The sequence below is a fragment of the Heterodontus francisci genome, chromosome 36 (genome assembly GCF_036365525.1).
Source record: "Heterodontus francisci isolate sHetFra1 chromosome 36, sHetFra1.hap1, whole genome shotgun sequence".
Taxonomy (NCBI): domain Eukaryota; kingdom Metazoa; phylum Chordata; class Chondrichthyes; order Heterodontiformes; family Heterodontidae; genus Heterodontus; species Heterodontus francisci.
The window spans coordinates 30,923,902-30,949,410 of record NC_090406.1 but is presented as its reverse complement, the minus strand read 5'-3'; the positions used below and the strand labels follow the sequence as shown (position 1 = coordinate 30,949,410).

The 25,509-nt window shown below is 54.1% G+C and overlaps 2 protein-coding genes across 2 annotated transcripts; both read right to left on the bottom strand.

Annotated features, from left to right (window-relative positions):
* Positions 1–1,744: 1,744 nt before the first annotated feature.
* On the bottom strand, positions 1,745–20,318 carry LOC137351451 (uncharacterized; the record flags this gene model as incomplete). The annotated part of the gene is made up of 6 exons (XM_068015898.1): positions 1,745–1,952; positions 5,098–5,158; positions 6,211–6,279; positions 8,958–9,022; positions 10,452–10,473; positions 19,613–20,318. Coding segments are annotated over 6 exons (1,131 nt in total), but the record flags the coding sequence as incomplete, so codon positions are not given.
* Positions 20,319–23,098: 2,780 nt separating this feature from the next.
* LOC137351431 (uncharacterized) lies at positions 23,099–23,944 on the bottom strand (the record flags this gene model as incomplete). The annotated part of the gene is made up of 1 exon (XM_068015876.1): positions 23,099–23,944. A coding segment is annotated over one exon (846 nt), but the record flags the coding sequence as incomplete, so codon positions are not given.
* Positions 23,945–25,509: the final 1,565 nt, after the last annotated feature.

Below are 25,509 nucleotides of genomic sequence, written 5' to 3'. Positions count from 1 at the left end.
CTGCCACCGATTTCATCCCCTTCCTTGGCTATTGTCTCAGAATGAACCAGACTGTTCGAAAACTCGGCATACTATTCGACCCTGAGCTTAGATTTCCACCATATGTGCTCTCTATCAGAAAGACTACCTACTTCCCACTCTGCAAGATTGCCCTTCTCTGCTCTTGCCTCAGCCCATCTGCTGCTTAAAACTTCATCCCTGCTTTTTAAAAATGTATTCGTTCATGTGATGTGGTTATTGCAGATGGTGCCCACTGCAGCCATGATGTGCCAGTGGTGGAGGGTGTGAATATTTAAGGAGGGGATGGGGTGCTAATCAAGAGGGCTCCTTTGTCCTGGATGGTGTTGAGCTTCTTGAGTGTTGTTGGTGCTGCACTCCTCCAGGCAAATGTCACACTCCTGACATGCCTTGTAGGTGGTGCACAGGCTTTGGGGTGTCAGGAGTTGAGTTACTTGCCGTAGGATTCCCAGTCTCTGACCTGCTCTTGTAGCCACAGTATTTATGTGGCTGGTCCAGTTAAGTTTCTGGTCAATGATGACCCCCCCCCCCACTCCCCCCAGGATATTGATGGTGTGGAATTCAGTGATGGTCATACCGTTGAAAGTCTTGGGGAGATGGTTGGACTCTCTCTTTTGGAGGTGATCATTGCCTGATGCTTAAGTGGTGTGAATGTTACTTGCCACTTACCAGCCCAAACCTGACTGTTGTCCAGGTCCTGTTGCATGTAGGCACAGACTGCTTCAGTATCTGACGAGTTGCAAATGGAACTGAACACGGTCAATCATCAGCGAATATCCTCACTTCTGACCTTATGTTGGAGGGAAGGTGATTGATGAAGCAGCTGAAGATGGTTGGGCCTCGCACATGTCCTGAGGAGCTCCTTCAGCGCTGTCCTGGGGCTGAGATGATTGGCCTCCAACAACCACAGCCATCTTCCTTTTTGCCACTTCCACTAAATTAATCCAATGCTCTCCTGGACAACCCCAAATCCTCTGCATTCTGAAACTTCAGCTCATTAAAACTCTTCTGCCTATATCCTATCCTGTCTTCATTGACCTATGTTGGCTCCTGCTTCTCCAGCAGCTCAAACTTCAAACTTCCTTGCGTTTAAACCCTGTATGGCGTCACCTCTTCTTATCATTATAACCTCCTCCAACCCTACAACTGCCCACAACTTCACCATTCCTTTGACTATGGCCTACTGTGCATCTCCTATCCCTTCGCTCCACCACTGGTGACTGTGCCTTCAGCTGCCTAGGCCTCATGATTTGAAATTCCCTCGCTAAACTCCTCTAACTCTCCTCATTTAAGGCCATCCTCAAAACGCACCCTTTTGATCAAGCTTTTGATAACCTTTTCTAATATCTCCTTCTTTCCTTAGGTGTCAATATTTTTCTGATTATGCCTCCGTGAAGCACCTTGGGACATTTTTTGACATTAAAGATGCAAGTTGCTGTAGTTGTAAATCAGATGATCCTTCTTGATTTTTTGTGCAGTGAGACATTTAAACATCTCATTGTGTGGTGACTCACAAAGAGCCTATTAATTAAAGCTTTTAGTCCCATTGAATGCTGTGCTGTTGCTTGCTATAGAATCTTGTACATGGCTCAGTTAAGTTACACAAACCCCATTAACTCTAGCTTTAAATTAACGCAATTCCTGTAATGCAATTCAGGGGTGATGTCACTCAAATCACATTTAGTTAGGAGGCAGCAATGATAAAAAAAAAACAATTGGATACCATCTAACATTGGAAAATCAGTGGCGTTCCAATCTCCCGATATTGCACCCGATCTGTACGGAGTAAGGTTGCCAACTCTCCAGGATTGTCCTGGCATCTCCTGGAATTGAAGAATATTGGAGATGGGTAAAATGGCCGCTTGACAGACAAGACACAAATCAATAAGCTCCTGAAGCGTCTGTTCACCGATTGGTGTGGGAAGTCAGGTGACCTAGGATGGGGTGTGGGGATGGGGTGCTTAGTGACAGGAGGTCTTGTAATGAAATTTCCAGAGTAACATCTAACCCGAGTTGCCAGCCCTAATATAAGGCCCTGCTCAGGCTCCATTTGGAAGACAGGGAGGAGTTCTGGTCACCGCAACATCATGGGCCCACCCTAGGAGCAGTACAGAGGCTGATCCCAACTGTCAGCCAACACGTATGAGGATCCAGTAAGTAAACTGTAGAGACACATCAGTGGGGCTCTTATCGAGTATGAGATACTTAAAATGATCAGCAAGTTTAGATAGCTCAGGCAATAGGGACACATCCACCACCAGGTCAGGTAGTGAAGGGCTGACATCAGGAAGTATGCTTTACATTGAGGGTGACCAACACCTGCAAAGGTAGTTAAGAGCATTGGATTCAAGTAAAAAACATGAAGTGGTGCAATGTTAAGGCTGGTATTCTGAAGGGCCTTCGTCACCCGAGCTTGTCATGATCTTGTGAGTTGTGAGATCAGTTCTCAGAGAGAGAGATTGTAATCACAGCTTCACTCCCCCTGCCAGCCCAACAATAAAACTGCAGTTCGTGAGCAGGGACCATGAAAAAGCTCACCACCAAAGAATCTTTCAAGCACCACTTTTAATCTTTTTGATGGAAGAGGTATTTGGACATTTGGCTCATGGAGCCTGCTCCACCATTGCATTAGCCATGGCAGCAGGTTTTAACTGAGTGTCAATGGGCAGTCAGCCCAATGCTGACTTTAACTTTTACCTGGTAGTTTAGGCTGGTGCCATAGAATCATAGAAATTTACAGCAGGGAAGGCCATTTGGCCCATCGTGTCTGTGCCAACCAACAAGGAGCCATCCAGCCTAATCCCACTTTCTAGCTCTTGGTCCATATGTAGCCTTGTAGGTTATGGAACTTCAAGTGCATATCCAAGTATTTTTTTAAATGTTGAAGGTTTCTGCCTCTGTCACTCTCTCAGGCAGTGAGTTCCAGATCCCTATCACCCACTGGGTGAATAAATTTCCCCTTGAAACCCTTCTAAACTTCCTACCTCTTACCCTAAATCTATGTCCCCTGGTTATGGACCCCTTATCAAGGGGTATAGGGCCATCCTATCCACTCTATCTGGACCCTTCATAATTTTATACTCTTCAATTAGGTCTTCCCTCAACCTCCACTGTTCCAAAGAAAACAACCCTAGCTGATCCAATCTTTCCTCATAACTAAAATTCTCCAGTCCAGGTAACATCCTTGTAAATCTCCTCTGTACCCTCTCCTGTGCAATCACACCTTTCCTGTAGTTTGGTGACCAGAACTGCAAGCAGTTAGGCTGTGGCCTAACTAGTATTTTAGAAAGTCCCACCAGAACCTCCCAGCTCTTATATTTTATGCCTTGGCTAATAAAAGCAAGTATCCGGTATGCTTCGTTAAGCACACTTATCCATCTGTTCAGCCACCTTCAGGGATCTGTGGACATGCACTCCAAGGTTCCTCTGTTCCTTTACACTTCTCAGCATCCTACCATTTGTTGTGTATTCCCTTGCCTTGTTAGCCTTCCCCAAATGGATGACCTCACAGTTCTCTGGATTGAACTCCATTTGCCACTGTTCCGCTCACCTGACTAGTCCATTGATACCTTCCTGCAGTCTACAGTCTTTTTCTTCACTATCAACCACACTTCTTATATCGTCTGCAAACTTCTTAATCATACCCCCTATGCTCAAGTCTAAATCATTGATACATACCACAAAATTTCTAAATGATGTGGAGGACCTTTGGTCTTTAAGATGGGGGAATTTGATATCCCATACTGAGTCCTACAGAATCCCACTGGAAAAACCTTCCAGGCACAAAAACATCCATCGACCATTACACATTGATTTCTGCCTCTGAGCTAATTTTGGATCCAACTCACCACTTTGCCTTGGATCCCATTGGCTTTCACTTTTGTGAGCAGTCTGCCATGTGGTACCTTATCAAAAGCTTAGCTAAAATCCATATAGACTACATCAAATGCACTACCTTCATTGACCCTCCTTGTTACCTCCTGAAAAAATTCAAACACGTTAGTCAGAAACAACCTTCCCTTAACAAATCCGTGCTGACTGTCTTTGATAAATCCATATCTTTCTAAATCAAGATTTATTCTGTCCCTCAGAATTTTTTCCAGTGGGATTCCCACCACCGGGATTATGCTGACTGGCCTGTAATTACTTGGTCTATAATTTTCTCCCTTTTTAAACAATGGTTCAACATTAGCCGTCCTCCAGACCTCCGGTACCATGCCTGTACCAGAGAGGCTTGGAAAATGATGGTCAGAGCCTCTGCTATTTCTTTGCTTGCTTCCCTTACATTTTGTCTGGGCCTGGGATTTATCCTCTTTCAAAGATGTTAAACCTTAATACTTCATCTCTCACTATGTTAATTTCAACTAATATTTCACACTCCTCCTCCCTGATTGCAATGCCTGTATCGTCCCTCTGTTTTGTGAAAACAGACACAAAGTATTCAACAGAACCATACCCATGTCCTCTGCCTCCACACCCTTAAGGTCCCTAATAGGCCCTACTCTTTTCATTATCCTCTTGCTTTTTATGTATTTATAAAAAATCTTTGGGTTTTCCTTGATTTTACTTGTCAACATTTTTTCACGCTATCTCTTTGCTTTCCTAATTTCCTTCTTAATTTCACCCCTGCACTTTTTATACTCCTGTAGGTTTTCTGCAATATTGAGCCCTCGGTATCTGTCATACACTTTCCTTTTTTTCTGTATCCTCTCTTTGAAGCCCCTCGACATGCAGGGGCTCTGGATTTGTTAGTTTCACCCTTTTTCTTTAAGGGAAACCTCACTATCTCTGCCTTGAATGTCTCTCACTGATCTGGCACTGATTTACCTTCAAGTAGCTCTTTCTAAATCCTTTCCTTTCGGCCTCCTTGTCTTGAGAGACAACGGGTAAGCGCCTGGAGGTGGTCAGTGGTTTGTGGAGCAGCGCCTGGAGTGGCTAAGAAGGCCAATTTAGAGTGACAGTTTCTTCCACAGGTGCTGCAGGTAGAGTTGGTTGTCGGGGCTGTTACACAGTTGGCTCTCTCTGTCTCTTGGCACTTCTGTCTCTTTTCCTGCCAACTGCTGAGTCTCTTCGACTTGCCTCTCTTCAGCCCCGCCTTTATAACTGCCCGCCAGCTCTGGCGATCGCTGGCAACTGGCTCCTACGATTTGTGGTCAATATCATAAGACTTCATGTTGCATTTGCAGATGTTACACTGAGACCCTGTCTGTTCTCTAAGGTGGAATTGGCCTGGGCCATGGCACAATTTGAAGAAGAGCAGGGGTGTTCTCGCCAATATTTATCCCTCAATCAACATTACAAAAATGCTCACCACATTCTGAGATCGTGAAAGGCAAGTGCAGTCTTTTTCATTTCAGGTCTGTTAAACCATGCTCCTCTGCACCTGACACTTGAGTAGAATAACAACCCATAATGGGACAAGTTCACTGTAAAATGGATTCTTGGAAATGGTGGGTTTAGGCACTGACTTCCAGAATTAAATTTTGTCAACTTTTTGTTGACACAGCAAAGTATCCGAACGTTTTTGGCTGCCTAAATGCTGGAGTGTGGATCATTTAAAATATTTTTGCCTTTGTGCTAATTAGGAATGGTTCAGTCAGTGGGAATGTTTGCCAGTCACTAACATTTAAAAATCACTGCGGTGTAATAAAAAGCAGCTCGCACATAATCAGAAGCTGCTGTCGGAGGGACATCCATCTCTGCAATCTGCCGTCTGTTGCCTGGTGCCTTTTCATTCCTGATAAGCGATTGCTTTTCATCTCCGAAGAGTGTGACAGTGACATGCGAGGCAGTATTAAGGATTGGTAAACAAAAGGAAATGAAAACGTCGCCTGATTTGGCATTTGTTATTTTGCTGGAAATTTCGAGTCTGGAGTTAGCAGCTGGACCAACAATCTTGACACACGTGTTGATTATTGTCAGTGTCTCTGAAGAGGGAACCTCAATCTGACTTTTATCAAATTTTAATTAAACGCAGAGGGTTGGATTTACCTTTTAAAATCTGAATCCAACAACAGCTTATATTTTTAACTTGGCCGATTAATTTAAACTCAGTGAAATGGTTGCTGCATCAATCACTGGGCTCGTCTGCACAAAGGATTAAAAAAAAGAAACATGTTTGCCTCTTATTCATAATTGCAGCCTGTGATTTCCATCATTTGCCAATGAAAACCTTATAATGAAGGGGCTCACCTGATGGTTTAGGGAACAACAGCAGTGATTTCTGCAAGGGGTCTCTCCCAACTTCGTGCTGAAGTTCTGCTGGGAGGTCAGCAGAAGCATATTACTGGTGAAATCATAGAGTTATTTATGGCACAGAAGGAGGCCATTCAGCCCATCAAATCCATGCTGGCTCTCCACAGAGCTATGCTGTCAGTCCCACTTCCCGGTTCGAACCCTGTAGCCCTGAAAGTCTATTTCTCTCAGGTGGCCATCCAACTTCCTCTTGAAGTCATTGATTGTTTTCGCTTCCACCACCCTTGTGGGCAGTGAGTTCCAGGTCATTACCACCCACTGCGTAAAAAAGTGCTTCCTCATATTCCCCCTGCATCTTTTGCCCAAAACGTTCAATCTGTTTCTCCCTAGTACTATTTGTTAAGGGGAACAGTTTTTCCTTGTCTAACTTATCTAAGCCTGTCATAACCTTGTCCACTTCTATTAAATCTCCCCTCAATCTCCTTTGTTCTAAGGAGAACAAACCCAACTTTTCCAACCTAACCTTGTAACTAAAATCCCTCATCCCTGGATCCATTCTGGTAAATCTCCTCTGCACCCTCTCAAGGACCCTCATATCCTTCCTGTGTGGTGACCAGAACTGGATGCAATACTCCAGTTGGGGCCTAACCAGAGCTTTATAAAGGTTCAGCATAACTTCCCTGCTTTTGTACTCAGGGCCTCTATTTATGAAGACCAAGATCCACTCTCTCAATATGTCCTGCCACCTTCAAAGATCGATGCACATGCACCCCCATTTCCTTCTGTCCCTGCACCCTCTTTAGAACTGTGCCATTAAGTATATATTGCCTCTTTCTATTACTTCTGCCAGAATGCATCACCTGACACTTGTCAGTATTAAATTCCATCTGCCACCTGTCTGCCCACTCCGCTAGCCTATCTATGTCCTGTTGTAAGCAATTCATATTATCCTCACTGTTTGCCGCACCTCCAAGTTTGGTGTTGTCAGCAAATTTTGAGATTCTACTCTGTATTCCAAGATCCAAGTAATTTATATAGAGCAAAAAAGCAGTGATCATAGCGCTGACCCTTGGGAGAACATCACTGCCTACCATCCTCCAGTCTGAAAAACAACCATTTACTACGACTCAGTGTTTTCTCTCCTTAAGCCAATTTTTTTTACCCAAATTGACATAGACCCTCCTATTCCATGAGCCTCAATTTTCTTTACCATGTCTTTTATGTGGTACCTTAACAAATGCTTTCTTAAAATCCATATAGACAACATCCACCGCATTCCCTACATCACCCTTCCCTGTTACTTCATCAAAAATTCAATTAGATTAATCAAGCATGATCTGCCTTTCACAAATTCATTCTGGCTATCCTTTATTAACTTCAACCTCTCTAGGTGTCCATTGATATTTTCCCTGATTATTGTTTCCAAAACCTTACCCACCACTGATGTTAAACTAACTGGTCTGTAGTTGCTAGGACTGCCCTTGCACCCTTTCTTGAATAAAGGTGTCATATTTGCCACTCTCCAGTCCTCTGGCGCCTCCCCCGTATCCAGGGAAGATTGGAAGATTACGGCAAACCCTTCCACTATCTCCATCCCCACTTCCTTTAGCAACCTGGGATGCAAGCCATCCAGACCAGGTAACTTATGTACCCTAAGCATAGCCAGCCTTTTTAGTACCTCCCCCCTCTCAATTTTTATCCTATCCGTTGCCTCTACTCTTTCTGCTTCTACTGATATTTTGTCAGCCTCCATTTCCTTAGGTGAACATGGATACAAAGTACCCGTTAAGTATATTAGCCTTGCCCTGTGTCTCTAAGCATATATTACCCTCTCTGTCCATAATAGGCCCCATTCCTCCTCTTACTACTCACTTACTATTTACAAGCCGGTAGAAGATCTTTGGGTTCTCTTTTATGTTGGCTGCCATTCTATTCTCATATTCTTTCTTTGACAGTCTTATTTTCCTCTTCACCTCCCCTCTCAACTTATTGTATCTGGCCTGGTTCTCACTTGATGAGTTCATCTGACATGCATCATGCACCCTCTTTTTTGTTTCATCATCATCTCTATCTCCCTCATCAACCAATGAGCCCTGTTCTTGGTTCTTCTACCTTTCACCCTTGTTGGAATGTACCGAGCCTGCACCTGAAGCATCTCTTCCTTCAAAATAACCCATTGTTCTGATACAGCGCGATACAATGGCATACACAGTTGTTTGCGCCATTTGTCTGGGGGTTTGCACCAATGTTAGGGCAGGCGACGGGGGAAACCCTGGAGAAACGGTGTAAGCTGCCGACCTTATGGTGGGAGATTGGCGAACCACAGTGGAAATTCTACCCGTACCACTTAAGCATGGAAAATTGTGTCCCCAGCAATGAGGAATGAGTGGCAGGTGGCATCAACTCAAGTCGTCTGGCACTGATCCCAACAAAGCTGATGGGGTTGGGGGAAGTTTCCTTAATTTGAGTATTATGCGTTGGACCTTTCTTTTCTCTCGGCTGGCAAATCCAGTGAACCTTGCCATCGTTGGGTGAGGGGAGAGGTTTACTGTCAGCAGGCTATGCACTACAGAACAGCATTGCAGTCGAGTATAATTCTGTCCTCACTCGAAGTCCACATCATTGTAGGCAGGAGTGTCAAAACTCAGATAGCCAGGTATTGAAGGATAGAACATTGAAGCCAAGTCTTCATTCGCTTGTTGTTTAGCTTGTATTTGCAGAGATAGACGTTACATACAATGCACCTTCAACAGCAGAGCCTGCTTCGAGATGTACGAGTATGAGAGAGTCCCCAATTAATACCCACCACCTGAATACAATTAACACCCAATTGATATACAATTAACAAGGAGCAGGAACCAAGGTTGTTTTTATTCCTCCTTTCTGCAGCTCTGGGGTTCTGAGTTAAACTGTAGGATCCCACCCACAGCCGTGTCTGAAATCAGCTAACTTAGCATGAAGTTTGGTCAGAGGTGGGTTTCATGGCAGTTAGACAAGAAGAGGTGGAGAGATGGAAAAGTTTAATCAGGGAATTCCGGGGGATTGGACCTAAATGGCTGAACCTCTCTGCCATGAATTATGAGGGAACACACAAGAGGCTGGAATCAGAGGAACAGAGAGCTTTGGTGGTGGGTGGGGGGTTTGGGGGGGGGGGCTTGCAAGGCTGGAGGACTCTGTGGAGATAGGATGAAGCAACTTAAATGTGCGAATGAAGATTTTAAGTTGACAGTGTTGGGGGATGAGGAGCAAATACAGATCAGTAAGGACATGGATGATGGGCAAGCAGCAGGACTTAACGCAAGACTGTGGCAAAGTTTTGGACAAGTTGGAGTCTATTGAGGGTGGATGATATGAGACAAGTAGAAATATTGAGCCTAGAGGTTAAAAAGGCTTATGTGAGGGCTTCAGTGATGGAGGACTGAAATGGGGAGAAATTGGGCAATGGTGGTGGAAGTAGGCCATTCCAGTCCTGGAGCGGGTAAAATCCAAATACTCTATCTATTTGTTTATTCCTTCTCCTCAAAAATCAAATCCTTTTTCTTTGATGATAATGGATATATTTACTTCCCTTGTTGGATTTGTAGTTTTTGCTGCAGCTGTCATATAGGGATGTCCAGGAATGTTTTTCCCAATGTTGAGTCTCCAAAGATAACACCTGAGGTGATCATTCACCATGGTACAGGGATGACCATTTGACTCCAGCCGCAAAGCCCAAGGTCAGCAACAGCGCACCTCTTAAACATGCCGCTCTGGCTCCACCACAAACATCACTACCCATTCCTGAAAGAAAAACTCCTAATTTCACACAAAATTTAGTGGGAGGTGGTGGCGCAGTGCTATTGTCACTGGACTAGTAATCCAGAGGCCTAGGCTGATGCTCTGGGTCATGGGTTCAAGTCCATGAAATTTAAATTCAATTAATAAATCTGGAATTAAAAGCTAATCTAATGGCGACCATGAAACCATTATTGATTGGTGTAAAAACCCATCTGGTTCACTAATGCCCTTTAGGGCTGGAAATCTGCTGTCCTTACCTGGTCTGGCCTACATGTGACTCCAGACCCACAGCAATGTGGTTGACTCTTAACTGCTCACTGAAATGGCCTAACAAGCCACTCAGTTCAAGGGCAATTAGGGATGGGCACATCCAATGAATAAAATTTTTTTTTATTTAATGGCTGTAAATGCTACAAGGAATAGACTTTTTTTATTTTGTAATATATTTTCGCAGCTCTTACCTGTTATTCATAAATTTTCTACCTCACAGTAGAAGACACAAAAAGTTTACCAAAAATAGTGTGGAGGCAGAGTGTAGGGGGCAGAGAGAGAGAAGGCAGAGAGCTGGGAGAGCGTGGGGATGGAGGGAGTGAGGGGATGGGGGAGCGTGGGGACAAGGGGAGCATTGGAAATGAGGGGTGTGAGGGTGGAGGGTGGGGGGAGAGTGAGAAAGCAGGGGGAAATGATGGGGACAGCACAGGGGAGCATGGATGGGGGGATTGTAGGTGGAGGGTGGGGAGTGTGGAGGGAGAGTGGAGGCAGAGAGAGGGGGACAGTGTGGTGTAAGTGCAGGAAGTGCAGAGGGGTAGTGGGCAGAGTGTGGAGAGAGTACAGGGAGACTCCAGGCAGTGTGCAGGGAGAGCCTGGGGTCTAGCAGTGAGAATGCAAGGATATTGCAAAGTGGAGCACAGAGTGGGCGAGGGTACTGTGGGTGTAGCAGGAAGAGCATAGGGGGAGTGGGGAAAGGGTGAGGGGAGAATGGGGAGAGGGCAAAGAGAGAGAGAGAGCAGGGACAGCACTTGGGTGCGTGGGGAGAGGCAGGAAGAGCCTAAGCAGCGCGGGATAAGTGTGGAGATGGCACTGGGGAGCAGGGGATGAGTATCAGTGGGGAGAGGGTGGACAGAGCATGGGCAGAGAGTAGCCGAGCCTGGGAGAGCTTAGGGTGGATTACCAGGAGAGTGCAGGCAGAGTGAAGGGAAAGTGTCAGTGGGAGGGTGCAAGGTATGAGGGGCAAGGGCAGGGAGTGTATGGGCAGAGTGTGGGAGCATGGGGGGGAGGAGGGAGTAGTCTGGGCTGAGTGTGGCAAGAGAATGGGAGGTGGACCAAGGAGGGTGGGGGGAGCGCGGGAAGTGAGATGGGGAAAGTGAGTGGGAGGGGAGGGCGGGGAGAGCGTGGGGGAAGGGCAGGAGCACAAGGGGAGGGTGGGGACAGCAAGGGGGAGGATGGTGGGAACGAGGGAGAGGGCGGGAAGAGGGTGTGGAGTGGGTGGGAGGAGCACAGGGAGAGAGTTGGGGAGTGCTGAGGGACTGCTGGGGGAGAGCAGGTGGAACACAGGGAGAAGATGGGGAGAGTGAGTAGGAGGCATGGGAAGAGGGTGGGGGGGGGGAGCTCAGGGGGAGGTTGGGGGAGAGTGAGAGGGGAGGGTGGGGGAGCGAGGGTTAAGGTGGGGGGTAAATCAATCAAATACTTGATTGTGAGGTTAATAAGTAATTATTCATATCTGTTAATCACTATGTGTCACCCTTTATTTTCTGTTTACTAGAATATTAATCTACAAACCCCCCCCCCCCACCTGCTTTCTGTGCTGGACTATAACCTGTTTGCAGAAAGTGCGAGAGAAATGGAAGCTGCTGTTCAGAGTGGGTGTGCCTGGCTTGGCTGAGTGTGGGTAGTTTAGGCTTTTCAGCTTGATGATTTAAGGTATTGTAGTGGAGCTCCTCACAGTAAACAGCCAGAATAATAATCTAACACTGTGTAAATAGAAATGTGTGGAATGGCAAAATTAAACCTTGCTCCCAGCTCCTCCTCTGTCAGAGCTCAGTGTTGCTGGGGCACAGTAATATTTCCTTGCATTAGTATTTTTTAATTAAATATAATAAATTTGTTAATGTATTTAGGAACTCAGTAAAGAAGTGTAACTCTAGATTCAGGGAGGACAGATTACAAACATTTTATAATTAGCATTCTGTGGTTTAATTAACGTAATAAGATTCCTGATGTAGAAATCTATATAAGGATTGAGTTCATTAAATGAAAGAAGGCCATGATTTAATGTAGAAAACCGACACTAAATTACTGGGATACAGTTCAAAAACCTCTTAACCAATTAATAGAGAAAATAAGATTTGGATTGATTCCCAAAACCACACTGTTAAATTCAGATGTTATGGAGTAGTCGATGTTTGACCTGTCTTCCTAACTCTATATTGAAGGTGAGCTAATATGTGTTTATCAAAATGATTTGAAAAGTTATTTTAGTTTCCCATATTGTTCCATTTCAGGGTTTCTCCCAGTTCCACCGCTCTGTCTTTAGAGGATGGGATGTTGGTAGAATGGACAGACATGGTGGCTTTAATGGCCTCCATCTGGGCTGTAACCTCTATTGTTCCACAGGCTGCTTTCTAGTTTTGATTCATGATCTGTGCTGAATGAGAAAATCATAACTCTGGGTGTCAGTGAGAGCGGTGAACTGGGAAAGTAAAGATCAGCCGAGTCAGCTGTCAACAGGGTGAATCTGGTGGCAAGTGGACGTGGGTGAGAACAAGGACGGGATCGGGCATGACCACGATGCCTTTCATGGTCAAATGTTGTGACATTCCATGTCTCAGCTCCCGTATGAAGAAATGGCCACTTGAGTGTTGCAGCAGGGGCCTGTGGAACTATATCTCAGGTACACTGAGCACCTACAGGGGAGGAGGTAGGAGGGAGGTTTAATTTGCCATTCCAAACAATTATTAAAATAAACTGTACAAGTTGCTTTCCAATTGCTGCAGAGTCTGATTATACCCTTTGCACTTCTGGTGCAAGGAAAGATCTCAGACATGCCACAGGACTGAGGGAAATGATGGATATGGAGCAGGAGAGAAACATGGAGTAGAAACTAGGGGAGTGTGTAAAAGAGAATGGAGATTTCCAGAGGTTTTTGAAAGCAATCGGACAAGAAAAGGGAGAGAGTAAAGTGAGTAAAGATTAAGGAGAGAAGATCCAGGAAGTAGGAATGCAATGACTGTAAGAGCAGCCAGCACTGGGTGAATTAGGGGAATGAGGAGTGAACAATGTCTGAGGAACAGACGGACCGAGAAATGAGAAGGGAAGTAGTATCCGAGGACTTGGAGAGCAGGAAACCAGTGTCAGCAGAGTGGATGGGGGAAGAGTGAGGAGGAGTAAACCAGTATTGAGGAGTGCGGGAAGTGGACAATGAGGAGTATGCCAGCTTTACAGGAGACGGGGAAGGTGGAAGCCATTATTGGATGTGTGGGGCAGCAGAGAAGCATAGGGGCGAGGAGTAAACCAACTCAGGGTGATGCGGGGATGTACGGCTGGAGGAAGTGAGCAAGACAGAATGGGACAACAGCTGACCGAGGATCTTAAAATTAACTTACTATGGTCAGTAAAAAAAGAAGCTTCCAGCAATGCGCTGCAGGAATGCGGGGCTGAGTGTGGGAGAGGGTGTGGGATTGAGTGTGGGAGAGGGGGCGGGGCTGAGTGTGGGAGAGGATGCGGGGCTGAGTGTGGGAGAGGGTGCGGGGCTGAGTGTGGGAGAGGGTGCGGGGCTGAGTGTGGGAGAGGATGCGGGGCTGAGTGTGGGAGAGGGTGCGGGGCTGAGTGTGGGAGAGGGTGCGGGGCTGAGTGTGGGAGAGGATGCGGGGCTGAGTGTGGGAGAGGATGCGGGGCTGAGTGTGGGAGAGGGGGCGGGGCTGAGTGTGGGAGAGGGGGCGGGGCTGAGTGTGGGAGAGGGTGCGGGGCTGAGTGTGGGAGAGGGTGCGAGGCTGAGTGTGGGAGAGGGTGCGGGGCTGAGTGTGGGAGAGCGTGCGGGATTGAGTGTGTGGGAGGGTGCGATGCTGAGTGTGGTAGAGGGTGCGAGGCTGAGTGTGGTAGAGCGTGCGGGGCTGAGTGTGGGAGAGGGTGCGAGGCTGAGTGTGGGAGAGGGTGCGGGGCTGAGTGTGGGAGAGGGTGCGGGGCTGAGTGTGGGAGAGCGTGCGGGATTGAGTGTGTGGGAGGGTGCGATGCTGAGTGTGGTAGAGGGTGCGAGGCTGAGTGTGGTAGAGGGTGCGAGGCTGAGTGTGGGAGAGCGTGCGGGGCTGAGTGTGTGAGAGGGTGTGGGATTGAGTGTGTAAGAGGGTGCGGGGCCAAGTGTGGGAGAGGGTGCAGGGCTGAGTGTGGGAGAGGGTGTGGGATTGAGTGCGTGAGAGGGTGTGGGATTGAGTGTGTGAGAGGGTGTGAGATTGAGTGTGTAAGAGGGTGCGAGGCTGAGTGTGTGAGAGTCTGTGGGATTGAGTGTGTTAGAGGGTGCGGGGCCGAGTGTGGGAGAGGGTGCGGGGCTGAGTGTGGGAGAGGGTGTGGGATTGAGTGTGTGAGAGGGTGTGGGATTGAGTGTGTGAGAGGGTGTGGGATTAAGTGTGTAAGAGGGTGCATGGCTGAGTGTGTGAAAGGCTGTGGGATTGAGTGTGTGAGAGGGTGCAGGGCTGAGTGTGGTAGAGGGTGAGGGAAAGAGTGTGGGAGAGGGTGTGGGGCTGAGTGTGTGAGAGGGTGCGGGGCTGAGTGTGTGAGAGGGTGTGGGATTGAGTGTGTGAGAGGATGCGGGGCTGAGTGTGGGAGAGGGTGTGGGATTGAGTGTGTGAGAGGGTGCGGGGCTGTGTGTGGTAGAGGGTGTGGGATTGAGTGTGTGAGAGGGTGCAGGGCTGAGTGTGGGAGAGGGTGCGGGGCTCAGTGTGTGAGAGGGTGTGGGATTGAGTGTGTGAAAGGGTGTGGGATTGAGTGTGTGAGAGGGTGCAGGGCTGAGTGTGGGAGAGGGTGCGGGGCTGAGTGTGGGAGAGGGTGCGGGGCTGAGTGTGGGAGAGGGTGCAGGGCTCAGTGTGTGAGAGGGTGTGGGATTGAGTGTGTGAGAGGGTGCGGGGCTGTGTGAGAGGGTGTGCTATTGAGTGTGTGAGAGGGTGCAGGGCTGAGTGTGGGAGAGGGTGCGGGGCTCAGTGTGTGAGAGGGTGTGGGATTGAGTGTGTGAAAGGGTGTGGGATTGAGTGTGTGAGAGGGTGCAGGGCTGAGTGTGGGAGAGGGTGCGGGGCTGAGTGTGGGAGAGGGTGCGGGGCTGAGTGTGGGAGAGGGTGCGGGGCTGAGTGTGGGAGAGGGTGCAGGGCTCAGTGTGTGAGAGGGTGTGGGATTGAGTGTGGTAGAGGGTGCGGGGCTGAGTGTGGGAAAGGGCGCGGGGCTGAGTGTGGGAAAGGGTGCGGGGCTGAATTTGGGAGTGTGTGTGGGGCTGAGTGCAGGAGAGGGTGCAGGGCTGAGTGTGGGAGAGGGTGTGGATTTGAGTGTGGGAGAGGGTGCGGGGCTGCGTGTGTGAGAGGGTGCGGGATTGAATGTGTGAGAGGGTGTGGGATTGAGTGTGGGAGAGGGTACGGGGCTGCGTGTATGAGAGGGGGCGGGGCTAAGTGTGGGAGAGGGTGCGGGGCGAAGTGTGGGAGAGGGTGCGGGGCGCAGTGTGGGAGAGGGTGCGGGGCTGAGTGTGGGAGAGGGTGCATGGCTGAGTCTGGGAGAGGGTGTGGGGTTGAGTGTGTGAGAGGGTGTGGGATTGAATGTGTGAGAGGGTGTGGGATTGAGTGTGGGAGAGGGTACGGGGCTGCGTGTATGAGAGGGGGCGGGGCTAAGTGTGGGAGAGGGTGCGGGGCGAAGTGTGGGAGAGGGTGCGGGGCGCAGTGTGGGAGAGGGTGCGGGGCGCAGTGTGGGAGAGGGTGCGGGGCTGAGTGTGGGAGAGGGTGCGGGGCTGAGTGTGGGAGAGGGTGCGGGGCTGAGTGTGGGAGAGGGTACGGGGCTGAGTGTGGGAGAGGGTGTGCGGCTGCGTGTGTGAGAGGGTGCGTGGCTGAGTGTGGGAGAGGGTGCGTGGCTGAGTGTGGGAGAGGGTGCGGGGCTGAGTGTGGGAGAGTGTGCAGGGCTGTGTGTGGGAAAGGGTGCAGGGCTGAGTGTGAGAGAGGGTGCGGGGCTGAGTGTGGGAGAGAGTGCGGGGCTGAGTGTGGGAGAGGGTACGGGGATTGAGTGTGGGAGAGGGTGCGGGGCTGAGTGTGGGAGAGGGTGCAGGGCTGTGTGTGGGAAAGGGTGCAGGGCTGAGTGTGAGAGAGGGTGCGGGGCTGAGTGTGGGAGAGGGTGCGGGGCTGAGTGTGTGAGAGGGTGCGAGGCTGAGTGTGTGAGAGGGTGCGGGGCTGAGTGTGTGAGAGGGTGCGGGGCTGAGTGTGTGAGAGGGTGCGGGGCTGAGTGTGGGAGAGGGTGCGGGGATGAGTGTGGGAGAGGGTGCGGGGCTGCGTGTGTGATAGGGTGCGGGGCTGAGTGTGGGAGAGGGTGCAGGGCTGAGTGTGGTAGAGGGTGCAGGGCTGTGTGTGGGAGAGGGTGTGGGATTGAGTGCGTGGGAGGGTGTGGGATTGAGTGTGTGAGAGGGTGTGAGATTGAGTGTGTAAGTGGGCGCGGGGCTGAGTGTGTGAGAGGCTGTGGGATTGAGTGTGTTAGAGGGTGCGGGGCCGAGTGTGGGAGAGGGTGCAGGGCTGAGTGTGGGAGAGGGTGTGGGATTGAGTGTGTGAGAGGGTGTGGGATTGAGTGTGTGAGAGGGTGTGGGTTTGAGTGTGTAAGAGGGTGCGTGGCTGAGTGTGTGAAAGGCTGTGGGATTGAGTGTGAGAGAGGGTGCAGGGCTGAGTGTGGTAGAGGGTGAGGGATTGAGTGTGGGAGAGGGTGTGGGGCTGAGTGTGTGAGAGGGGGCAGGGCTGAGTGTGTGAGAGGGTGTGGGATTGAGTGTGGGAGAGGGTGCGGGGCTGAGTGTGGGAGAGGGTGCGGGGCTGAGTGTGGGAGAGGGTGTGAGATTGAGTGTGTTAGAGGGTGCGGGGCCGAGTGTGGGAGAGGGTGCATGGCTGAGTCTGGGAGAGGGTGTGGGATTGAGTGTGTGAGAGGGTGTGGGATTGAATGTGAGAGAGGGTGTGGGATTGAGTGTGGGAGAGGGTACGGGGCTGCGTGTATGAGAGGGGGCGGGGCTAAGTGTGGGAGAGGGTGCGGGGCGAAGTGTGGGAGAGGGTGCGGGGCGCAGTGTGGGAAAGGGTGCCGGGCTGAGTGTGGGAGAGGGTGCAGGGCTGAGTGTGGGAGAGGGTGCGGGGCTGAGTGTAGGAGAGGGTGCGGGGCTGAGTGTGGGAGAGGGTACGGGGCTGAGTGTGGGAGAGGGTACGGGGCTGAGTGTGGGAGAGGGTGCGGGGCTGAGTGTGGGAGAGGGTGCGGGTCTGAGTGTGGGAGAGGGTGCGGGGCTGAGTGTGGGAGAGGGTGTGCGGCTGCGTGTGTGAGAGGGTGCGTGGCTGAGTGTGGGAGAGGGTGCGTGGCTGAGTGTGGGAGAGGGTGCGGGGCTGAGTGTGGGAGAGGGTGCAGGGCTGTGTGTGGGAAAGGGTGCAGGGCTGAGTGTGAGAGAGGGTGCGGGGCTGAGTGTGGGAGAGAGTGCGGGGCTGAGTGTGTGAGAGGGTACGGGGATTGAGTGTGGGAGAGGGTGCGAGGCTGAGTGTGGGAGAGTGTGCAGGGCTGTGTGTGGGAAAGGGTGCAGGGCTGAGTGTGAGAGAGGGTGCGGGGCTGAGTGTGGGAGAGAGTGCTGGGCTGAGTGTGTGAGAGGGTACGGGGATTGAGTGTGGGAGAGGGTACGGGGATTGAGTGTGGGAGAGGGTGCGAGGCTGAGTGTGGGAGAGGGTGCGGGGATGAGTGTGGGAGAGGGTGCGGGGCTGCGTGTGTGATAGGGTGCGGGGCTGAGTGTGGGAGAGGGTGCAGGGCTGAGTGTGGTAGAGGGTGCAGGGCTGTGTGGTAGAGGGTGCGGGGCTGTGTGGTAGAGGGTGCGGGGCCGAGTGTGGGAGAGGGTGCAGGGCTGAGTGTGGGAGAGGGTGTGGGATTGAGTGCGTGGGAGGGTGTAGGATTGAGTGTGTGAGAGGGTGTGAGATTGAGTGTGTAAGTGGGCGCGGGGCTGAGTGTGTGAGAGGCTGTGGGATTGAGTGTGTTAGAGGGTGCGGGGCCGAGTGTGGGAGAGGGTGCAGGGCTGAGTGTGGGAGAGGGTGTGGGATTGAGTGTGGGAGAGGGTGTGGGATTGAGTGTGTGAGAGGGTGTGGGATTGAGTGTGTGAGAGGGTGTGGGATTGAGTGTGTGAGAGGGTGCGTGGCTGAGTGTGTGAAAGGCTGTGGGATTGAGTGTGTGAGAGGGTGCAGGGCTGAGTGTGGTAGAGGGTGAGGGATTGAGTGTGGGAGAGGGTGTGGGGCTGAGTGTGTGAGAGGGGGCGGGGCTGAGTGTGTGAGAGGGTGTGGGATTGAGTGTGTGAGAGGGTGCGGGGCTGAGTGTGGGAGAGGGTGTGAGATTGAGTGTGTGAGAGGGTGCGGTGCTGTGTGTGGTAGAGGGTGTGGGATTGAGTGTGTGAGAGGGTGCGGGGCTCAGTGTGGGAGAGGGGGCGGGGCTCAGTGTGGGAGAGCATGTGGGATTGAGTGTGTGAAAGGGTGTGGGTTTGAGTGTGTGAGAGGGTGCGGGGCTGAGTGTGGGAGAGGGTGCGGGGCTGAGTGTGGGAGAGGGTGCAGGGCTCAGTGTGTGAGAGGGTGTGGGATTGAGTGTGTGAGAGGGTGCGGGGCAGTGTGAGAGGGTGTGCTATTGAGTGTGTGAGAGGGTGCAGGGCTGAGTGTGGTCGAGGGTGCGGGGATGAGTGTCGGAGAGGGTGTGGGATTGAGTATGTGAGAGGGAGCGGGGCTGAGTGTCGGAGAGGGTGTGGGATTGAGTATGTGAGAGGGAGCGGGGCTGAGTGTGTGAGAGGGTGTGAGATTGAGTGTGGGAGAGGGTGCGGGGCTCAGTGTGGTAGAGGGTGCGGGGATGAGTGTGGGAGAGGGTGCGGGGATGAGTGTGGTAGAGGGTGCGGGGCTGAGTGTGGTAGAGGGTGCTGAGCTGAGTGTGGGAGAGGGTGCGAGGCTGACTGTGTGAGAGGGTGCGGGGATGACTGTGGGAGAGGGTGCGGGGATGACTGTGGGAGAGGGTGCGGGGCTGAGTGTGGGAGAGGGTGCGGGGCTGAGTGTGGGAGAGGGTGCGGGGTTGAGTGTGGGAGAGGGTGCGGGGCTGAGGGTGGGAGAGGGTGCGGGGATGAGTGTGGGAGGGGGTGTGGGATTGAGTGTGTGAGAGGGTGCGGGGCTGAGTGTGTGAGAGGGTGTGAGATTGAGTGTGGGAGAGGGTGCGGGGCTGAGTGTGGGAAAGGGTGCAGGGCTGAGTGTGGGAGAGGGTGCGGGGCTGAGTGTGGGCGAGGGTGCGGGGCTGAGTGTGGGCGAGGGTGCGGGGCTGAGTGTGGGAGAGGGTGCAGGACTCAGGGTGGGAGAGGAAGTGGGGCTGAGAGTGGGAAAGGGTGCGGGGCTGAATTTGGGAGTGTGTGTGGGGCTGAGTGCAGGAGAGGGTGCAGGGCTGAGTGTGGGAGAGGGTGTGGGATTGAGTGTGGGAGAGGGTGTGGGATTGAGTGTGGGAGAGGGTGCGGGGCTGAGTGTGGGAGAGGGTGCATGGCTGAGTGTGGGAGAGGGTGTGGGATTGAGTGTGTGAGAGGGTGTGGGTTTGAGTGTGGGAGAGGGTGCGGGGCTGAGTGTGTGAGAGGGGGCGGGGCTAAGTGTGGGAGAGGGTGCGGGGCTGAGTGTGGGAGAGGGTGCGGGGCTGAGTGTGGGAGAGGGTGCGGGGCTGAGTGTGGGAGAGGGTGCGGGGCTGAGTGTGGGAGAGGGTGCGGGGCTGAGTGTGGGAGAGGGTGCGGGGCTGAGTGTGGGAAAGGGTGCCGGGCTGAGTGTGGGAAAGGGTGCCGGGCTGAGTGTGGGAGAGGGAGCAGGGCTGAGTGTGGGAGAGGGTGCAGGTCTGAGTGTGGGAGAGGGTGCAGGTCTGAGTGTGGGAGAGGGTGCGGGGCTGAGTGTGGGAGAGGGTGCGGGGCTGAGTGTGGGAGAGGGTGCGGGGCTGAGTGTGGGAGAGGGTGCGGGGCTGAGTGTGGGAGAGGTTGCGGGGCTGAGTGTGGGAGAGGAAGCGGGGCTGAGTGTGGGAGAGGGTGCGGGTCTGAGTGAGGGAGAGGGTGCGGGGCTGAGTGTGGGAGAGGGTGCAGGGCTGAGTGTGAGAGAGGGTGCTGGGCTGAGTGTGGTAGAGGGTGCAGGGCTGAGTGTGTGAGAGGGTACGGGTCTGAGTGTGGGAGAGGGTACGGGTCTGAGTGTGGGAGAGGGTGCGGGTCTGAGTGTGGGAGAGGGTGCGGGTCTGAGTGTGGGAGAGGGCGCGGGTCTGAGTGTGGGAGAGGGCGCGGGTCTGAGTGTGGGAGAGGGTGCGGGGCTGAGTGTGGGAGAGTGTGCAGGGCTGAGTGTGGGAGAGTGTGCAGGGCTGTGTGTGGGAAAGGGTGCAGGGCTGAGTGTGAGAGAGGGTGCGGGGCTGAGTGTGGGAGAGAGTGCGGGGCTGAGTGTGTGAGAGGGTACGGGGATTGAGTGTGGGAGAGGGTACGGGGATTGAGTGTGGGAGAGGGTGCGGGGCTGAGTGTGGGAGAGTGTGCAGGGCTGTGTGTGAGAGAGGGTGCGGGGCTGAGTGTGAGAGAGGGTGCTGGGCTGAGTGTGGGAGAGGGTGCGGGGCTGAGTGTGGGAGAGGGTGCGGGGCTGAGTGTGGGAGAGGGTGCGGGGCTGAGTGTGGGAGAGGGTGTGGGATTTAGTGCGTGGGAGGGTGTAGGATTGAGTGTGAGAGGGTGTGAGATTGAGTGTGTAAGTGGGCGCGGGGCTGAGTGTGTGAGAGGCTGTGGGATTGAGTGTGTTAGAGGGTGCGGGGCCGAGTGTGGGAGAGGGTGCAGGGCTGAGTGTGGGAGTGGGTGTGGGATTGAGTGTGTGAGAGGGTGTGGGATTGAGTGTGTGAGAGGGTGTGGGTTTGAGTGTGTAAGAGGGTGCGTGGCTGAGTGTGTGAAAGGCTGTGGGATTGAGTGTGTGAGAGGGTGCAGGGCTGAGTGTGGTAGAGGGTGAGGGATTGAGTGTTGGAGAGGGTGTGGGGCTGAGTGTGTGAGAGGGGGCGGGGCTGAGTGTGTGAGAGGGTGTGGGATTGAGTGTGTGAGAGGGTGCGGGGCTGAGTGTGGGAGAGGGTGTGAGATTGAGTGTGTGAGAGGGTGCGGGGCTGTGTGTGGTAGCGGGTGTGGGATTGAGTGTGTGAGAGGGTGCGGGGCTCAGTGTGGGAGAGGGGGCGGGGCTCAGTGTGTGAGAGCATGTGGGATTGAGTGTGTGAAAGGGTGTGGGATTGAGTGTGTGAGAGGGTGCGGGGCTGAGTGTGGGAGAGGGTGCGGGGCTGAGTGTGGGAGAGGGTGCAGGGCTCAGTGTGTGAGAGGGTGTGGGATTGAGTGTGTGAGAGGGTGCGGGGCAGTGTGAGAGGGTGTGCTATTGAGTGTGTGAGAGGGTGCAGGGCTGAGTGTGGTCGAGGGTGCGGGGATGAGTGTCGGAGAGGGTGTGGGATTGAGTATGTGAGAGGGAGCGGGGCTGAGTGTCGGAGAGGGTGTGGGATTGAGTATGTGAGAGGGAGCGGGGCTGAGTGTCGGAGAGGGTGTGGGATTGAGTATGTGAGAGGGAGCGAGGCTGAGTGTGTGAGAGGGTGTGAGATTGAGTGTGGGAGAGGGTGCGGGGCTGAGTGTGGTAGAGGGTGCGGGGATGAGTGTGGGAGAGGGTGCGGGGATGAGTGTGGTAGAGGGTGCGGGGATGAGTGTGGTAGAGGGTGCTGAGCTGAGTGTGGGAGAGGGTGCGAGGCTGACTGTGTGAGAGGGTGCGGGGATGACTGTGTGAGAGGGTGCGGGGATGACTGTGGGAGAGGGTGCGGGGATGACTGTGGGAGAGGGTGCGGGGATGACTGTGGGAGAGGGTGCGGGGCTGAGTGTGGGAGAGGGTGCGGGGCTGAGTGTGGGAGAGGGTGCGGGGCTGAGGGTGGGAGAGGGTGCGGGGATGAGTGTGGGAGGGGGTGTGGGATTGAGTGTGTGAGAGGGTGCGGGGCTGAGTGTGTGAGAGGGTGTGAGATTGAGTGTGGGCGAGGGTGCGGGGCTTAGTGTGGGAGAGGGTGCAGGACTCAGGGTGGGAGAGGAAGTGGGGCTGAGTGTGGGAGAGTGTGTGGGATTGAGTGTGTGAGTGGGTGTGGGGCTGAGAGTGGTAGACGGTGCGGGGCTGAGTGTGGGAAAGGGTGCGGGGCTGAATTTGGGAGTGTGTGTGGGGCTGAGTGTGGGAGAGGGTGTGGGATTGAGTGTGGGAGAGGGTGCGGGGCTGAGTGTGGGAGAGGGGGCGGGGCTAAGTGTGGGAGAGGGTGCGGGGCTGAGTGTGGGAGAAGGTGCAGGGCTGAGTGTGGGAGAGGGTGCGGGGCTGAGTGTGGGAGAGGGTGCGGGGCTGAGTGTGGGAGAGGGTGCGGGGCTGAGTGTGGGAGAGGGTGTGGGTTTGAGTGTGGGAGAGGGTGCGGGGCTGAGTGTGGGAGAGGGGGCGGGGCTAAGTGTGGGAGAGGGTGCGGGGCTGAGTGTGAGAGAGGGTGCGGGGCTGAGTGTGGGAGAGAGTGCGGGGTTGAGTGTGTGAGAGGGTGTGGGATTGAGTATGTGAGAGGGAGCGGGGCTGAGTGTGTGAGAGGGTGTGAGATTGAGTGTGGGAGAGGGTGCGGGGCTGAGTGTGGTAGAGGGTGCGGGGATGAGTGTGGGAGAGGGTGCGGGGATGAGTGTGGTAGAGGGTGCGGGGCTGAGTGTGGTAGAGGGTGCTGAGCTGAGTGTGGGAGAGGGTGCGAGGCTGACTGTGTGAGAGGGTGCGGGGATGACTGTGTGAGAGGGTGCGGGGATGACTGTGGGAGAGGGTGCGGGGATGACTGTGGGAGAGGGTGCGGGGATGACTGTGGGAGAGGGTGCGGGGCTGAGTGTGGGAGAGGGTGCGGGGCTGAGTGTGGGAGAGGGTGCGGGGCTGAGGGTGGGAGAGGGTGCGGGGATGAGTGTGGGAGGGGGTGTGGGATTGAGTGTGTGAGAGGGTGCGGGGCTGAGTGTGTGAGAGGGTGTGAGATTGAGTGTGGGCGAGGGTGCGGGGCTTAGTGTGGGAGAGGGTGCAGGACTCAGGGTGGGAGAGGAAGTGGGGCTGAGTGTGGGAGAGTGTGTGGGATTGAGTGTGTGAGTGGGTGTGGGGCTGAGAGTGGTAGACGGTGCGGGGCTGAGTGTGGGAAAGGGTGCGGGGCTGAATTTGGGAGTGTGTGTGGGGCTGAGTGTGGGAGAGGGTGTGGGATTGAGTGTGGGAGAGGGTGCGGGGCTGAGTGTGGGAGAGGGGGCGGGGCTAAGTGTGGGAGAGGGTGCGGGGCTGAGTGTGGGAGAAGGTGCGGGGCTGAGTGTGGGAGAGGGTGCGGGGCTGAGTGTGGGAGAGGGTGCGGGGCTGAGTGTGGGAGAGGGTGCGGGGCTGAGTGTGGGAGAGGGTGCGGGGCTGAGTGTGTGAGAGGGTGTGGGTTTGAGTGTGGGAGAGGGTGCGGGGCTGAGTGTGGGAGAGGGGGCGGGGCTAAGTGTGGGAGAGGGTGCGGGGCTGAGTGTGGGAGAAGGTGCAGGGCTGAGTGTGGGAGAGGGTGCGGGGCTGAGTGTGGGAGAGGGTGCGGGGCTGAGTGTGGGAGAGGAAGCGGGGCTGAGTGTGGGAGAGGGTGCGGGGCTGAGTGTGGGAAAGGGTGCCGGGCTGAGTGTGGGAAAGGGTGCCGGGCTGAGTGTGGGAGAGGGAGCAGGGCTGAGTGTGGGAGAGGGTGCAGGTCTGAGTGTGGGAGAGGGTGCAGGTCTGAGTGTGGGAGAGGGTGCGGGGCTGAGTGTGGGAGAGGGTGCGGGGCTGAGTGTGGGAGAGGGTGCGGGGCTGAGTGTGGGAGAGGTTGCGGGGCTGAGTGTGGGAGAGGAAGCGGGGCTGAGTGTGGGAGAGGAAGCGGGGCTGAGTGTGGGAGAGGGTGCGGGTCTGAGTGAGGGAGAGGGTGCGGGGCTGAGTGTGGGAGAGGGTGCGGGGCTGAGTGTGGGAGAGGGTGCAGGGCTGAGTGTGAGAGAGGGTGCTGGGCTGAGTGTGGTAGAGGGTGCAGGGCTGAGTGTGGGAGAGGGTACGGGTCTGAGTGTGGGAGAGGGTACGGGTCTGAGTGTGGGAGAGGGTACGGGTCTGAGTGTGGGAGAGGGTGCGGGTCTGAGTGTGGGAGAGGGCGCGGGTCTGAGTGTGGGAGAGGGCGCGGGGCTGAGTGTGGGAGAGTGTGCAGGGCTGAGTGTGGGAGAGTGTGCAGGGCTGTGTGTGGGAAAGGGTGCAGGGCTGAGTGTGAGAGAGGGTGCGGGGCTGAGTGTGGGAGAGAGTGCGGGGCTGAGTGTGTGAGAGGGTACGGGGATTGAGTGTGGGAGAGGGTACGGGGATTGAGTGTGGGAGAGGGTGCGGGGCTGAGTGTGGGAGAGTGTGCAGGGCTGTGTGTGAGAGAGGGTGCGGGGCTGAGTGTGAGAGAGGGTGCGGGGCTGAGTGTGGGAGAGGGTGCGGGGCTGAGTGTGGGAGAGGGTGCGAGGCTGAGTGTGGGAGAGGGTGCGGGGATGAGTGTGGGAGAGGGTGCGGAGCTGCATGTGTGATAGGGTGCGGGGCTGTGTGGTAGAGGGTGCGGTGCGAGTGTGGGAGAGGGTGCAGGGCTGAGTGTGGGAGAGGGTGTGGGATTGAGTGCGTGAGAGGGTGTGGGATTGAGTGCGTGAGAGGGTGTGAGATTGAGTGTATAAGTGGGCGCGGGGCTGAGTGTGTGAGAGGCTGTGGGATTGAGTGTGTTAGAGGGTGCGGGGCCGAGTGTGGGAGAGGGTGCGGGGCTGAGTGTGGGAGAGGGTGTGGGATTGAGTGTGTGAGAGGGTGTGGGATTGAGTGTGTGAGAGGGTGTGGGTTTGAGTGTGTAAGAGGGTGCGGAGCTGAGTGTGTAAGAGGGTGCGGGGCTGAGTGTGTGAGAGGCTGTGGGATTCAGTGTGTGAGAGGGTGCGGGGCCGAGTGTGGGAAAGGGTGCGGGGCTGAGTGTGGGAAAGGGTGCGGGGCTGAATTTGGGAGTGTGTGTGGGGCTGAGTGCAGGAGAGGGTGTGGGATTGATTGTGGGAGAGGGTGCGGGGCTGCGTATGTGAGAGGGTGTGGGATTGAGTGTGTGAGAGGGTGTGGGATTGAATGTGTGAGAGGGTGTGGGTTTGAGTGTGGGAGAGGGTGCGGGGCTGTGTGTGTGAGAGGGGGCGGGGCTAAGTGTGGGAGAGGGTGCGGGGCGGAGTGTGGGAGAGGGTGCAGGTCTGAGTGTGGGAGAGGGTGCGGGGCTGAGTGTGGTAGAGGGTGCGGG